At 42.4% G+C, this 14,884-nt stretch overlaps 1 protein-coding gene across 16 annotated transcripts in view; it reads left to right on the top strand.

The window, feature by feature from the left end:
• The window catches only part of DTNA (dystrobrevin alpha), a 211,627-nt gene that overhangs the window by 143,318 nt on the left and 53,425 nt on the right, over positions 1 to 14,884 (top strand). For 15 of the 16 annotated variants that reach the window (XM_066626649.1, XM_066626650.1, XM_066626659.1 and 12 more), the window contains one exon: positions 9,777 to 9,857. In XM_066626649.1, the coding sequence (XP_066482746.1) occupies positions 9,777 to 9,857 (81 nt within the window). Of the gene's footprint in view, positions 1 to 9,776; positions 9,858 to 13,060; positions 13,151 to 14,884 lie in introns of all 16 variants that reach the window. The other variant, XM_066626662.1, reaches the window with a different exon arrangement.

Here is a 14,884-nt window from a genome sequence, read left to right as displayed (position 1 = left end):
GATTCTCAGTTTTAGATTAGCAAGTTCTGTATTAAACAAGAGGCAAGATTTTAATGTAATCTTCCAACCTAATCTGCTCCTGATCCACTCCCGGCACTGACCAATCTGCGGGTTACTGTCATTCACATACAGCCTTCTGGGCCTTGTGCTGGTGACAGCTCTCCACAGTACAGTAGAGCAGTGGCTGCACCTGTGACCCGTCTGATACAATAGTAGATTGCAAGATCTGCCATCTTTTTTTTTGCAGATAGGACTGGGTCGCTAGATGCTTTAAATTATTTTGCTTTTTTCTAACTTTCTGAAGCTATGCCTGGATTTTTCCATACCTATAGGTATGTACAGGGTCATCCTTGTTACCTGTGGGGGATTTGTTCCAGGATCCCCTGTGGATTCAAAAATGGCAGTAACTCAAATTGCAGTTTAAAAAAAAACAAAAACCTGTACTTTAAAAATGGCTGGGGGGGGTAAGCTTGAAAAACTTCATTTACATTAGAGCTGGCAAGCTGGAGGACTGCAGGGCAGTCTGTGGTGAACCAGGAAGCAATTTCTGGGTTGTGCCAAGGCCCCCTTCCCCCTCCCTTGGCCCTGCTTCTCCCGAGAATGCATGGAGGAAGCCAAAATCTGCTGATGAAACCAGGTTACTGTATTGAGTAGCAAAGGACACATTCTCCTTCCTAGATACGTAGAGTGCAAATGCTCCAAAATGGAGGAAGGCTATATTTGTGCATGCTAAAGAAATTGCCATTTTGAGTAGTAGGATCCCAATTCTGATGATCATCACCATCGCACTTTCTCCTCTGATATCCAAGAATACTGAGTAATCTTAATAGTAAAATAATCGTAACCACATCTCCCATTATGTAAATAGCTTAAAGTGATTCAGATCTCTGCCATAGAAATGTATTTTTATGTTCTATCTTTCATTTACCTTAGCTCAAAACTCTTCCTACATGTGGCTGATCATTCTGTATTTACACTTGTCATGGCGGCTTGTGTTAAGTGCAAGGTATATTGTATTACATAATGACTGTCTATGGTTGGCTGCACTGTGGGAAGTCACTTAGCCTGCTTTGACATGAAGATTCTCGCTTGGATATTAAATACTATGCTGTGATTAGTGACCGATTAGTTTAAAGAAGTGAGCTTTCCGTTTGAGTCTGATCAGTGTGTGCTGTACTAATAAATGGAAAGTCTGCAATGAAAATGTTAGCAGACGCTGTGTGAAAGAACCAAAATGCACCATGCTTTTCAAAACAGCATTTATTTGATAATTTAGTTTGAAATTAAATTTGCACCTGCAAAGAACATTGAACCTTAGTCCATTTTATCATGCAAGTTAATACAAAATAAAGAATTGCCAATTTAAATGAAGGTAAGTGTCTAAACATTTGATACTGATGAAGTGAGTCAGGCAGTTGAGTCAGACATATTTTGTTTGAATAATGTATTTACCGCAGACACTCACCTATAAGTCGATCCCACAGATAAGCCGAGGGCAGGTTATGAGCCAACAATCATGGAATTTTCTATGACCCTCGGATAAGTCGGGGGTTAAACTTAGGGGGGTGTCTGACTATAGTTTTGTCTGATTTTACTCGAGGCCAGATCCTGAAAAATAACCCACCACTAATTGTTACCTGAGAACTGTAGTCTCTAATTTATTAAAAACAGTAAAAGATCATAAGATACATTTTTATTCTTTTTAAATTCTGGTCTACATCACCTTTTTGTAAGCACTATCAGAGTAAGTGCACTGTAAACAACATACCAGTAAAACAGTGGTTCCCATCCTGGTATTCATGTACTCCCAGGGACACTCAACAGGACCTTTAGGGGTACTTGAAAAAGAATGGAATAATGGTAGAAAAAGGCAGGTCATGCTCCAGAATGCCTTGCAAGACAGGAATGCCTTGTAAGGACCAACAAGGCAGGAAGGGAGATAGCTAGTTGGCTGTGAAAGCCCCACCAATAGCTAGTTTTTGGTCATCAATTCATGTATGAACCAGTGATTGAAAACCAGCACAGTAAAAAAGCTGAAACGTAATATGGAAAGTGATTAATCACCCAGAATTTCTCAGCACACTTCTGGTGCAAAACAGTGCAAAGGCAGAGACTTCTGTTCTTCAAACAGATAAAAAGAGAAAACACTGTGATAAATACATGAAGTCTGGGCTTTCATAGAGAGGAGATGAAGGCTTGTATTATTAATGACAAACATTTTGCTAATATGAAGGGTACAATTTATGGAAATGAGCTGCCAAGGGATATGCAAGTGAAAAAGGTTGGCAACCACTGCAGGAGAACCATGAATCAAATCCACCTTTAAAGTGTCTGGTGTGTTAAACCAGAAGCTCTACGTACAACATACGAACATAACTGGGAGTGTGCAATTCAATTCACAGCAGAGAGATACAGCTGCATATATTTGCAACCCTTTTAACTCAGAAGTAGACCCACTGCTTTCCATGGGTGTTATTCTTAAGTAAGGGTGCATTGAATTGTAGCCTGCTTCAGATGGAAAGGAAGATTCCCATCCTGGTGTTTCAAAAAACAGACCTGCTTTGCAAGCATTTGCAAGCATTTGCAAAGCAGAACCAGTCTGCAGCAGAAGGAAGGAGAATAAAAGGTTAACCAATTGCTTCTAAGGAGCTGAGCCTGCCTGCTGCTTGAGAAGCTTGGTGCCTGTCTGCCCTTGAGAAATGAAACTTTTCAGAATTGAAAGGCTTTGCCCTCTGATTGACCCAGAGATAAGGCGAGGTGATAATTTGAGCTTGATTACTTGGCGAAAATTTCACGTACTATAGGTGAGTATCTATGGTAATTCTATCATTTATAGATAAGAGCAAAAGCATAATCATGGGAATTTGGGCATTGAGTTCAGGCATTCCTTAATGTACAGCACATTATGTGTTGTATCCAAAAAGTATGAGCACAAGAAGTTCACAAAAGGGGGACTTCCCACCCCGTTCCTCCACACCGCAAACCTCACTGCTCTCTAAAAATCCCACTCCTAAGGAGACGCTCAGAAACTGGATGACATGATGTGGACACTGCTGGGCAAGGCTTTTCCAAATCCAAGTAGAGACCCCTTACTCAACTTACACCTGCCTCTGCCCAATTGAGACAGATTCTCCCTCCTCCTGCACCCAATCTCATCTTATTCCTGAGGCTTGTTGTCCCCTGCCCTCAGGAGTGGCTTTTCTGGGGACAGTTGGGAATGCATTGAGAGGAGAAATTCCCTTTCTCAAGATTGCTTTAGCCCATGCTTCTTTTGATATAGCTCATTGTCTTCAAACTTGCCCTGATCATGCTTCAAAGAGAATCATCAAGACCTAAAGCAAACATTGCTCCAGTTTATATTTTAAACATTGTGAAAATAACTTTTTTGCATCACTAGTGTGATGGGAGTTTCAAATTCATATTTTGTGAATACTGTATGTAATTTAACTTGGAGCCCAATGTCTACTCAGAAGTAAGTCCTGTTATAGTCAATAGGGCTTACTCCCAGGTAAGTGTGGATAGGATTTCAGCCTTATAAGCATTTTTTTCCATTATATTTCCATATATATATGGAAATCCTTCAATATATATATTGAGAGGAAGAGAGAAAAAAGTGAAAGAAAAGTGGAGACTAAAATTCTTCTTTGCATATGCAGGGTCTAGGTAGGATAAATAACTACAGTCAAAAGATTTCTATTTCTTTTCTATTTACATTTTTTTAGGGAAAGTACAGGTCATGCCTTGTTATCCACTGGAACCCCAGTGGATAAAAAAGTCAATGGATACCAAATCAGTGGAAAAATAGCTTTAAAGACCCACTTCTGGGTTTCTTGTTCCTCCACTGTCCCCCCAGAATGCATTGGTATAGACGCTATACCACGTTCAGACACTAGATGGGGTGAATATTGGAATCTAATGTGATATAGCATATTTACTGCTGTATTCTGGGGTGAGAATGGAGGAGCAAGAAATCCAGAAGTGGGTCTTTAAAGCTTTCTTTAACCCCAAGAAGCTTGAAACCATTGCGGTTTATCAGCGTGAAGGTGGGAAATTGGATTTTGGTGCTTTTTTCCTAGTTACAAAGCATTTAAAGGTGGACCCCAATATCAGTAGTGAGTCAAATCAGTGGATACCAAATCAATGGATACTGAGGTTCCACCTGTGATGGCCTCAATCCACTGATGTTAATTGTTGTGATAATATGTTATTAAAATCAGTGGGAGAAATTAGTTGTCTTACTGATTAATGTAAGATTAATGTAAGTTACTCTCAGTGAGACATGCAGCCTTATTTACATGTTTATATGTAAATAAGTACTCAGAGAATTGTGGTATTAATCACAACTACTTTTACCTGAGTTACAGCCAATCCTGAGCTGCCCAGGGCACGTGGCTGCAGTGGCGCCGAGAATGGCTGCCGCCGCATCCTGTGCTTGCTGCAGACGGCACCTTGGCACTTCTCCCGGGTAAGAGAAGCAGTCCCACAATAGGGCTACTCACTTTAAATGAAGGCATTCATCTAGGAGGCCGAGCCCTGCATGAACGGACAGGATCCGGTGGAGCTGAGCTCCACCGGACCCTCCTCCTGCCTTCCTGTTCCCTCCCCTGGCATGCGTCCTGCCCGCCCTCTACCCCCACCTCCCTGTCATGCCTCCCGCCCGCCCTCTCTCTGCCCTCCCCATGCCTCCCACCTCCCCGGAAAGCCACCCCCCTCCTCGCCCCTGCTTACCGTGCTGCGGCTCGGCAGTCTGTGAGACTGCCAAGCAGTGGAGGACGGGCGCCCACCTGGTACTAGCCCAGCACCAGCCAGTGCTGGGCTAGCACGGGTGCTGACCTGGCGGTAAGCCTCTCAGACTTGCCTTACAGCACTTTTGCGAAAGTGTGCTCCGGCAAAAAGCCGGAGCGCTGAGCTCAGGATTGAGCTCTAAGTGCCATTCTGTTTCAGTAGCAGAAAATATGATGGGGTATGAAAAAGAAATTGAGCGTTGTTCTTAGAAGGGTATTAAAAGCCATCGGTAATTTGGTCTGTGCTGACCTGCAAACACTACCTTCTTCCAAAAGAGCAGCTCCATGTGCCTGGAGATGACAGTGACACCACCTGCTTTTAATTTTCACTTTTTCCTGATAGTGCAGTTGAAACCAATGTTATGTATATCTAAAGTTTTGCATTCGTACCATTACTGTAGGCTGAGAAAAAAAAATGTGGTGCATTACTTTCTGGGCGACCCTCGTACAACTGGTTGTGTCCTAAGGCATGCATATGGAAATAAGATGGCATTGTGCACTAATCCTCACATTTCAGACATTATATAACAGTAAGTTAATGACATTATGTTTGATGTCATGTGCAAAGAATGGTGTAGTGTGTTGCACAAGTGCAAAGCCAAATCAGGATTCCATTTGGATTTCGCTGCGCAAGAACCTTGCACTAGCATTTCCATGTGCAGATGCCTCCTTATGCAAACAGAACAATAACTTAAGATACAACACTACAGCTGTCCAAGAGTCCAATCCTGAGCTTGATGTGCCATCCTTCTGTCGGTGCTGGGTGTCGTAAATGTGCTGTAAGGTATGCCTGTGATACTCAGTTCGGGGTCAGCACTGGCACTGACCCATTGCTAGTCTGTGCTGAATCTAGCACCAGCCGCACACAAGCTGCATGCTACCTGGCACAAGTGAAAAGCCCTGGGTGGCTGAGAAGTTTGTTGGGGCAGGGTGGAGGCATTCTAGGGTGGAGGAAGGGCAGGTTGGTGCAGAGTGGGGGGAGGAAGCGGGGTGGGAGGGTGTGGGACTGGTGGAGCTCTGCTCTGCTGGATTCAGAACCCTGTGTCAAACCTACTAGCCAGTCCAGAGACTCTCAATTCTACACTGGCAAAATAGCCAGCACAAACTTAAGAAGCCCCATTGCGGGACCTGTGCCCTTACCCACGGGAAGGGAACAAATATTTCCTTCCTCCAAGCAGACTCCGGTGGCTGCTGCAGCACCCATAGGATGCAGCAGTTGCCATTTTGGCACTCCTCTGGGCTTCAGGAAGCTTAGAATTGGGCTATGAGACTCTACAAAGTGCTCTTCAGGTTTTGTTAATCACTTAACCCTATCTGAGAATCTACAGCACTGACAGTTCTACTCACTTAAATTTAATTAATAGTCATCAACACCACTTTAAATGAAAACATCTTTTTTTATCTGTAGTTATTTATGTCATATATAGATTATGCCAGGAATTCACCATGCTATCCTAGGCACACCCAAGGGCTTGTGCACACTAGTGAGTTCTTAATTTTGTTTGTTTGTAATGTATTATGTTACAGATTAATGATTCAGCTTTTCTGCATTCATGAATCAATCTCCAGTTTCTAAATGTTCTGTAAGAAATCTTGGGGGCTTTATATTGATATGCAGAACGTAGGCAACTATTGTTGGCATCATACACCGAGCTGTTTAAAACCATTTTTCCTTTTGCATGTGCATTTTTGGAATCTTAGGATGTACAATACAAAACTGTCAGCCTCTAAACTGGTTATTGTTCAGTTTTCTTGATATATGTATCAGCTAGCAATCATGACAAAAATCATAACTGTTCTGATCACATGGAAGGTATACTTGAATAATTCTGCATGTCTGCCTTGTTATACCCATCCATGACTGTTCATCTGTAAGATCATAGTATTAGCAGAGCGAAATATGTCTGAGTATCCTACCTTTGGTGCTTTATTAAAAAGAAAAGATTTCATCTTTATTAATAATGTATCTTTATTTCATTATGGCTGCAAAAGAGATACCTGGTAAGTAAAATATTGTCCCTTAGAACATTTTTTGAAATGCAGAATCAAGTCTTATGTTTAGATCATTGATCTATCAGAATTTGTTGGAAACCTCATAAGAATCTTTGAATATTCCTTCCGGTTAGTGATTTTATTTGTCAAGGGATTTTTTTCTTATGTCATCCTTCCCTCTGAAGTCTCTAGGAGTTCTTATCACGTAGGGAATAGGAACAAGGGGACCCAGATTCCGCTGTGCATATTTCCCTTCCTGCCTAGCTGCTAATTATCACTATGAGAGCATTTTATTCTCCATTGCTGTCACAGCACACATAGCCCTGCTTTGTAAAGATTCCTGAGATTACACCCCCCACCCCGGACCACTGTACCATACAGGAAAATAACATTGCATTACCAGTTACTGAACACAGAGCTTCTTCCTTCCTAAAACTGAATTTTGTATGCTTCCATATCTGCCCTATGTATGGAAACCTGTTTCCACATGTAGTCTTTGGAACTGTGCATTTCATTACTCTAATATAAATGTTTAGGATTGGGGCGCATGTGTTGGGAGCTATATTGCTGCTTCCCATACAACCTTGAAGACAAGAGGTCACATGGGGAGGGTTCACAATCATGATTTCTTCCAACCTTAGTGTTTCTCCATTGGTATGGGAAGCAGCCATGGCAGTCAGCCCTTCTGAATCAAACATCAAAAATGTTACCTTGACTTTGTTAAGGGCAATAGCAAAGTTTTTAATATTTGTGGGTTATGTTTCTACCCAATTATCCAGTATACTGTTCCTTGTATTGTCTTTCAAATAATTTTTAAATCACTTCTGAGGTAGATGACTAAAATAATGCTTTTAATATTTGTGGGTTGGGCTTCTGCCCACCTAGTCAGTATTCTGTTCCTTGTATTGGCCCACAGATAAGCCACTTCTAAGAACATAAGAACAGCCCCACTGGATCAGGCCATAGGCCCATCTAGTCCAGCTTCCTGTATCTCACAGCGGCCCACCAAATGCCCCAGGGAGCACACCAGATAACAAGAGACCTGCATCCTGGTGCCCTCCCTTGTATCTGGCATTCTGACATAGCCCATTCCTAAAATCAGGAGGTTGTACATACACATCATGGCTTGTAACCCGTAATGGATTTTTCCTCCAGAAACTTGTCCAATCCCCTTTTAAAGGCGTCCAGGCCAGATTCCGTCACCACATCCTGTGGCAAGGAGTTCCGCAGACCAATCACACGCTGAGTAAAGAAATATTTTCTCTTGTCTGTTCTAACTCTCCCAACACTCAATTTTGGTGGATGTCCCCTGGTTCTGGTGTTATGTGAGAGTGTAAAGAGCATCTCTCTATCCACTCTGTCCATCCCCTGCATAATTTTGTATGTCTCAATCATGTCCCCCCTCAGGCGTCTCTTTTCTAGGCTGAAGCCCAAACGCCGTAGACTTTCCTCGTAAGGAAGGTGCCCCAGCCCCGTAATCATCTTAGTCGCTCTCTTTTGCACCTTTTCCATTTCCATGCACCTTTTCCATTTCCATTCCATTCTATTTCTGAGGTAGATGACTAAAATAATGCATGAGAGCTAGCAACTCTTTGTCTTATTTTGTCTCCTGTCCAACTGAATCTCTTGATGCATTTGTTTGCAATATAGAAGAACATGAGGTGTAGAAATGCAACATGATTTGTATTTGTAAAGTTTATTTCTGATCAGCATTCCTGCAAAAAATGCAAATTGAAGATAAATCTGTCACAAAGCACCTGCGGCATGTCTTTTAGTTAATTTTGTGTGATTCTTGTCTACTCTTTTGTTTTTGCTACTTGGGGGAAAAATCTAAAGAAGGAAAATGAATTGCTCAAGAGAATTATATATCTTCACTATGCTTTTAAATACAATAAAATGCTTTGTGGCAGATTCTTTCTATTTGCAATAGTCAGTGGGCTGATATTTGTATTCACAAGCACCCGTGTAAGCTTTTTGAAATTCAGATTGTATGTATGCTCTGAATGTGGAGCTGCTTATGTGAATCCTTCACCAAGTTGATTTGGTGATATCATTGTCATCGTGCCATTGCCATGGCAAACTTAATAGTGAGGGAATGTGCTGTAGCATAGTGAAAATAGTAGATGCCACGTGATGACCTGTTACAAGCAGGGCTCCCCACACCGAGCAGCCTGAATACAGATTGGGTTCAAAAGGGTCCACCCAGTGGCCCCGAGATGTTCATTTTAGCAAAGTAAAATGGGACAATTTCAGGCAGATGCAGTGTTTCAAAAGGGGTACAGTGTTCCTTTAAAACAGTAGCAGAATAGTAGTTGGCATCCTTCGGTCTCAGAAGACTATGGTATTGTGCTCTGAATAGTGGTTCCGGAACAGAGTGTCCTCTCCGGTGCGCAAAGCCTGGGTAAAGTAGATATGGAGGATAGACTGTTTTCCATGCAGCAAATCCCCCCTCTCCACGTTGCTGAAATGGTCCAATGGAAAGGCAGAGGCCAATATGGTTGGTTCCAGCGACTTCGCAGGAGTTGCCAGAACGTGACTGTGTTCAGCCATGAACTGCCTCGGGTTCAGGATTTTGCCTCGAGGTTGACTCCTGAAGCCTTTTCCATAACTGGATGTAACCACAAGGCAGTGGAGGTTTGGGATCAGAGTTTTCCTTCTCTCAGATGAGCTGCCTTCCCAGGCTAATGAGTCCCATCTACCCGGTGGCTGTTTAGTCGCCTCTTAGGACGAATACAGCCAAACTGAGGGCCTATCCTTATCCCCCCAGCCCCCAGGGGAGAATGTTAGCCAACAAAGCAGCACACAGTTTGGGAAGCACTGCCTTAGTGCATCCAAAGCCAAAATTTGACAGTACAACCCTATGCATGTATTTTCAGAAACTCCACTGAGTTCAAGAGAAAAACAAACATTTTGCAACCCTATTGACTGAAAAGATTTGTATGTGTTGATGCTTCATTATATATAAACCACATGTTCTTAGTCACTCTTTTCTCTTTTAAGGCCCCCCAGACCTGTCACCAGCATGAATGACACACTGTTCTCCCACTCTGTTCCCTCAGGAAGCCCTTTCACAAACAGAAGGTGAGTCTTTTTCCTGATATAGTACTATTATCTGTTTTTATTTTATATTTTCATTTCAAACATAATAAAAAAACAAGTCAAAATAGGCAAAGAAATGCTCTAGATTTTTGTTAGTATTTTTTTTATTGTTTAAAGTAGGAAAGTAGCTTTCCTTTATTAGATTTATAAATCTTTTCTCCAAAGAGGCATAAATAGGGCTCATGTGGAATTCCCCATCCAGACACTGCCTAACCTTGTACCTGCATAGCTTGAGCAAGTTTGCTGCATCATGCACCTTCAATTTGTGCATTAAACTCAAGTATGCACCTGAGTGAAGGCATTACCTTTCTTGCTTACATGCATATTTTTCTTTTCCATGACCCAAAATCAATGCAGGTCAATTGTGGCCATTGAGATTAACAGGCTGACTTGCTTGGGAAACACACCCAGATTAGGCAACATGTCAGAATGCAACCTATGTCAGTTTAATCCAGAGTGATGAGGATTTGAGAATGTACATGTGAAAATATGCTTCAAAGCAGAGAGTAGACATTTCAGTATCAGGAAGGAGGTACAGACATGTTGAACAAATGTTCTCATATGGAAGAAAACATGAACTGCCCATAATTGACTACATATGGAATACAGAACTTCAATAGTGTGATTGTTTGCATATTTTGATAGCCATTCCAGTAGGCCATAATCAAATACCTGTACTTACATAAAAAGAGACTTGTTAGATCAAACCAAACATCCATCCACTAGCATACCTAGGGCATGTCAAAGGGGGGCAAAATTCCCAGGTGCCACACCTGTGGGAATTCTGTCTTCCTCCCCTCCCCAATGCCACTGTCCTCACCCCTTCTGGAGGCCATCTGATGGCTGCAGAAGCCACACACGGTCTCCTCTGTTTTGGGGAGAAAACCAGAAGTGACATTTAAGGACTTCCAGAGGCCTCAAAAGCAGGGCCTAGGAAAGGGGGTAATTTGTACCCCGGCCCAGGGTCAGAAAGGGGGCCCAGGAGTCACAGGAAGGGGCCCAGAAAGTTCCTGGGATCTTACATTTTCCTATTTCACCTGAACTTGCAACCTGCATGAGGGGCAAAACCACAAGCATGCAGTGGCAACTACTGCTGCAAGCCATATACACCAGGCCCAGAAATGTATCCATGACCCTCCTTTACACTGTCAAATCTGGGAGGAAACTGGCCTGCTACAGTAGCTCTTTGGCTTGTGAATTCGATAACCATGAAGAAGTGTATAGGAGCTCAGGGACCCAGCTGCAGGGCTACAGCTGCTGCAGAAATTCATTCTGATGCACACAGCACACTGTCCATTCTACTGTGAACTCAAATATGATGCTAATTTTCTGCCATGTATTTTCTATATTTCAAAGATTTTAGAGAGACTCAGGAATGTGTTTGGTGTGTTTCCATATTACTTTATCTAGCTGCCGATGGCACATGATCGGGTAGACTTGGGCTCCACATCAAGAAGCCTGGTAGACCTGGGCTCCAAAGACTATTCTGGCCGTCAGCATCTTCCTCCTGACCTATTTTGCCCCCCCCATTCTGCCTGCCGCCATTGCCCCCCTTCCCCTTTGAGAAGGGGCCCAAAAGAACCTTTGTACCCCCAGAGGCCTGCTCACAAGGCCTTTGGAGGGCTGGAGAAGGCTGTGCATGTTCTTCTCTGGTCCTCAGAAGCACCCCAGTGGGGGGCGGCATTCTGCAATCTTGGCCCCAGGTGGCACAGGGGCCAAGATCATCACTGCTGTTCCTAGCAATAGCTAGTTGGGTGCCTCTAGGAAGTTTATAAGGTGGCAATCTTCCCTTCTTGTTTACACCCAACATCTGAGCTATACTGCTTCTGAATTGGATGGTTCAATTTAGCTATCATGGCTAATAATCACTGGTAGACCTATCCTCCATGAACTTATCTATTTGAAAGCTATTGGCACCAGTGTCCATCACCACATATTGTAGTAGTGAATTCCATACATTAATTATGCATTGTGTGACAAAGTAAAAGATGCAAGACCCAGTCATACAGCAGGGCTTGTCCCTCATATACCACTAGCATAAAGTCATAGGGATAATACAGAAGAACCCAGATATTCATATCTTTCATTTTTAATGTAATAGTGAAGTCGTTGCCATACACAGAGTTAGACTGTTTGCATGGCATGGAAACCATGATTCTCTGTGTTGGAGATCTGTCACCCAAAAGGCACATAAAAAATAAAATTGAAGAGCAAAGTTGAATCTCACACAAGCCCAGGGTTAATTTGTGGCAATTTGGTCATCTCATTGAGTTTTGAAAACGGAATAATTAGGGCAAAAATCTGTCATACCTTATTTTATGCCTAATAAAGGTTTTGTTGACTGTTGACTGTCATACCTTATAAAGATTGTAGAGGGCGTTTAGAAGTGTTAGACCAGCTGCTGCATATACATATGGTGAGAGTGCTTGTATTTTATATTCAATTACCATGAATTGGGTTTGGCTGAAATCAAGACTTCCAAAGTCCAAGCAGGAAATTCTGTTAGAGATCTGAATTTTGAAGCTCTATTTGGATCTACAAATCCATTTTGGTTTTTGCAGCAAAACTTTGTTCTGCTATGTCCAATTGCAACTGCTGCTCACTAAAATGATGAGGAGTTTACTGCCTCTGCAAGCGTGCTGCAAAGCATGCTTGTGACAACTCGGGAGTAAGTTGTGTCAGTGGGAAGGCCTGTGCTGTCCCACCAGAGCCAGATCTGGACCTGCAGCTGGAACAGTGCTGAGCAGCGTAAGGATTGGGGGGAGGACAGAATGGAGGCAAGGAGGGGATATTTCAGAGCAAGGGGAGTGGATCAGGCCCAGGAGGAAGCAGATCAGTAAAGCAGGCTTACGCCATATCCTGTGCTCCCTTCCCTTGATGTAGGCTTCTCAGACTTGTACCAGCTATTCAGCTGGTGCACATCCAAGAAGCCCTGTTGGGCAGCCTGGGGCTTTATGCCTACAGCCTGTTCCTAACTGACACAGGATATAGTGTGGGCCACTTGCCCTGCTGCGCCAGCACTGGTTAGGATTGGGCCGACAGTCTCATGTCTACATTGCTTTCTATGTAATAGTCTCTTTGCAATGAGTGTGAGTTGAATGCACTAAATTCATAACAAATATATCCCTGTGAATGTTTCCATTTGCACAGACTATTAATGAGGTGTCATTATTTGAATCATTCAGGTTCCTTGAGAGTATAAATGCAGCCAGCCCTGTGGCTGATGAGCATTCTGTTATAAAGCTGTACGTAAATCGGCTTCTCAACCATTCACAGTCAATATAAGAGCACTAAACCACTAATTAGTGTAGTTATGCAGTTTATACCCTAAAATCAATATATTAATAAGTCATTCTTCAAAATTACTAATGGTAGCAGTTTGGGGGCCCAATCCTATCCAACTTTCCAGCACCATGCTGTCGTAATGCAGTCCCAGTCGTAATGCACCATGCTGTCGTAATGCAGAGAACAAATGTTCCCTTACCTTGAGAAGGCCTCTGAGATTGTCCTTCCACCACAAGATGCAGTGCATGTCCTATTGGCATTGCTGCACCACCACTGGAAAATTGGATAGGATTGGGGACTGGGATCGGTGCAGGTTTTTTTTAAAGACAAAAGATATCTAAAGTAGCCCTTTGTGGTTTTAATGAGACTTCAAATAGATTTCATTCTGGCCTGGAACTTCCCTGCCTTTAACTATGCATTTTGCACAGGGCAAATAATTTCAAAAAAGTACAATATGGCCGTACAGTAGTTTTCACCCTTACCAGTGAATTTCTAATTTTTAGTGCATTTCCTCCTAAACACAGATGAAGAAACAGTTCAAGAGGAAGCCTTACACTAAAAAGCATACAGGCATAGCAATCCACGCTTATTACAGATTTCCGCAGATGAGTGAGTCTTGCCAGCTACGTGCAAACCAACTGCGGGGTGGAAAAATCTTGCATCCTATTCTGCATACCCAGCGTAACTGTAGCTGACATGTCGCAGTGCCTCCATCCCATGCCAATAGCAAGAATTCAAGGAACATCTGAAAAGAGCTTTTCATGATGCTGCTAATCAGGTTTTAGAAACATCAGGGAAGGAGACACCTGGACTGAGTCCAAGTACCTAACACGTGATTTGTGTTGTGATAGATTACTGTGTGAAATCTCTCAAAACATTCACCAACTAATAAGTTAGTAACAGGAAGTAAAAGGTAAATCTAGACACAATTCAGAGGCCACCTTTCTCCCACTTTCAACCCTGGTTTCCATGGTAAAAGACTTTCCCTCTTCAGCCCTGATTACTTTCTACATGCATGATAATAGTAGTGATTATTCAGCCTTCAACTCCAAGATGAATCTCTGGATTGGATATACCACTTTTACCAGTGCTCGATGCAGTATACAACATAAACCATTAAAAGCAATTAAAAATATACAAGAGCAGATTAAGATATAAAACAGCTATAACATAAAAGCAATAACATAAAAGCAGCAACAAAAATTTAAAAGTGGGTTCCTTAGGAGGTTCCTCCCTCCTCAAAAACCAAGCAAAATTAAAAAGTCTTTAAACCTTGCTGGAAACCATATAACGAAGGGGCTCTCCTCAAGTCTTCTGGTAATTGGTACCAAAGATGTGGTGCCACAACACAAAAAGAATGAAAACATTCTCAGTTTAGTGTATAATAAGAAACAGAAAGTGCTTGTAATAGCTATAAGCATCATTACAAAAGGCATCAAAATACACTGTGGACATTTTACTAACTTGTTAGGCATGCAGAAGTTTTATTTCAATATGGTAAGCTATTTTTAACATTTCACTGGGATAAATTAATGCTCCATTCCTATCCCCCACCACATTATAGCATGCAGCTCCACCAGTAGAGGCTGTGCTACATGCTATGATGGGGGGGGGGGTCAATTGGACTGTGAAATTTTAAATATTTAATTTAATTTTTTTAACATCTCCCTGTAGGTTGCCTGATTGCCTGTGGGTCCCATTAGGTGTCCCACCAGCCATTTTTG

The sequence above is a fragment of the Tiliqua scincoides genome, chromosome 4, assembly GCF_035046505.1.
Source record: "Tiliqua scincoides isolate rTilSci1 chromosome 4, rTilSci1.hap2, whole genome shotgun sequence".
Taxonomy (NCBI): Eukaryota; Metazoa; Chordata; class Lepidosauria; order Squamata; family Scincidae; genus Tiliqua; species Tiliqua scincoides.
The sequence above is the reverse complement of the archived record's forward strand: the minus strand, read 5'-3'. Positions and strand labels throughout refer to the sequence as shown.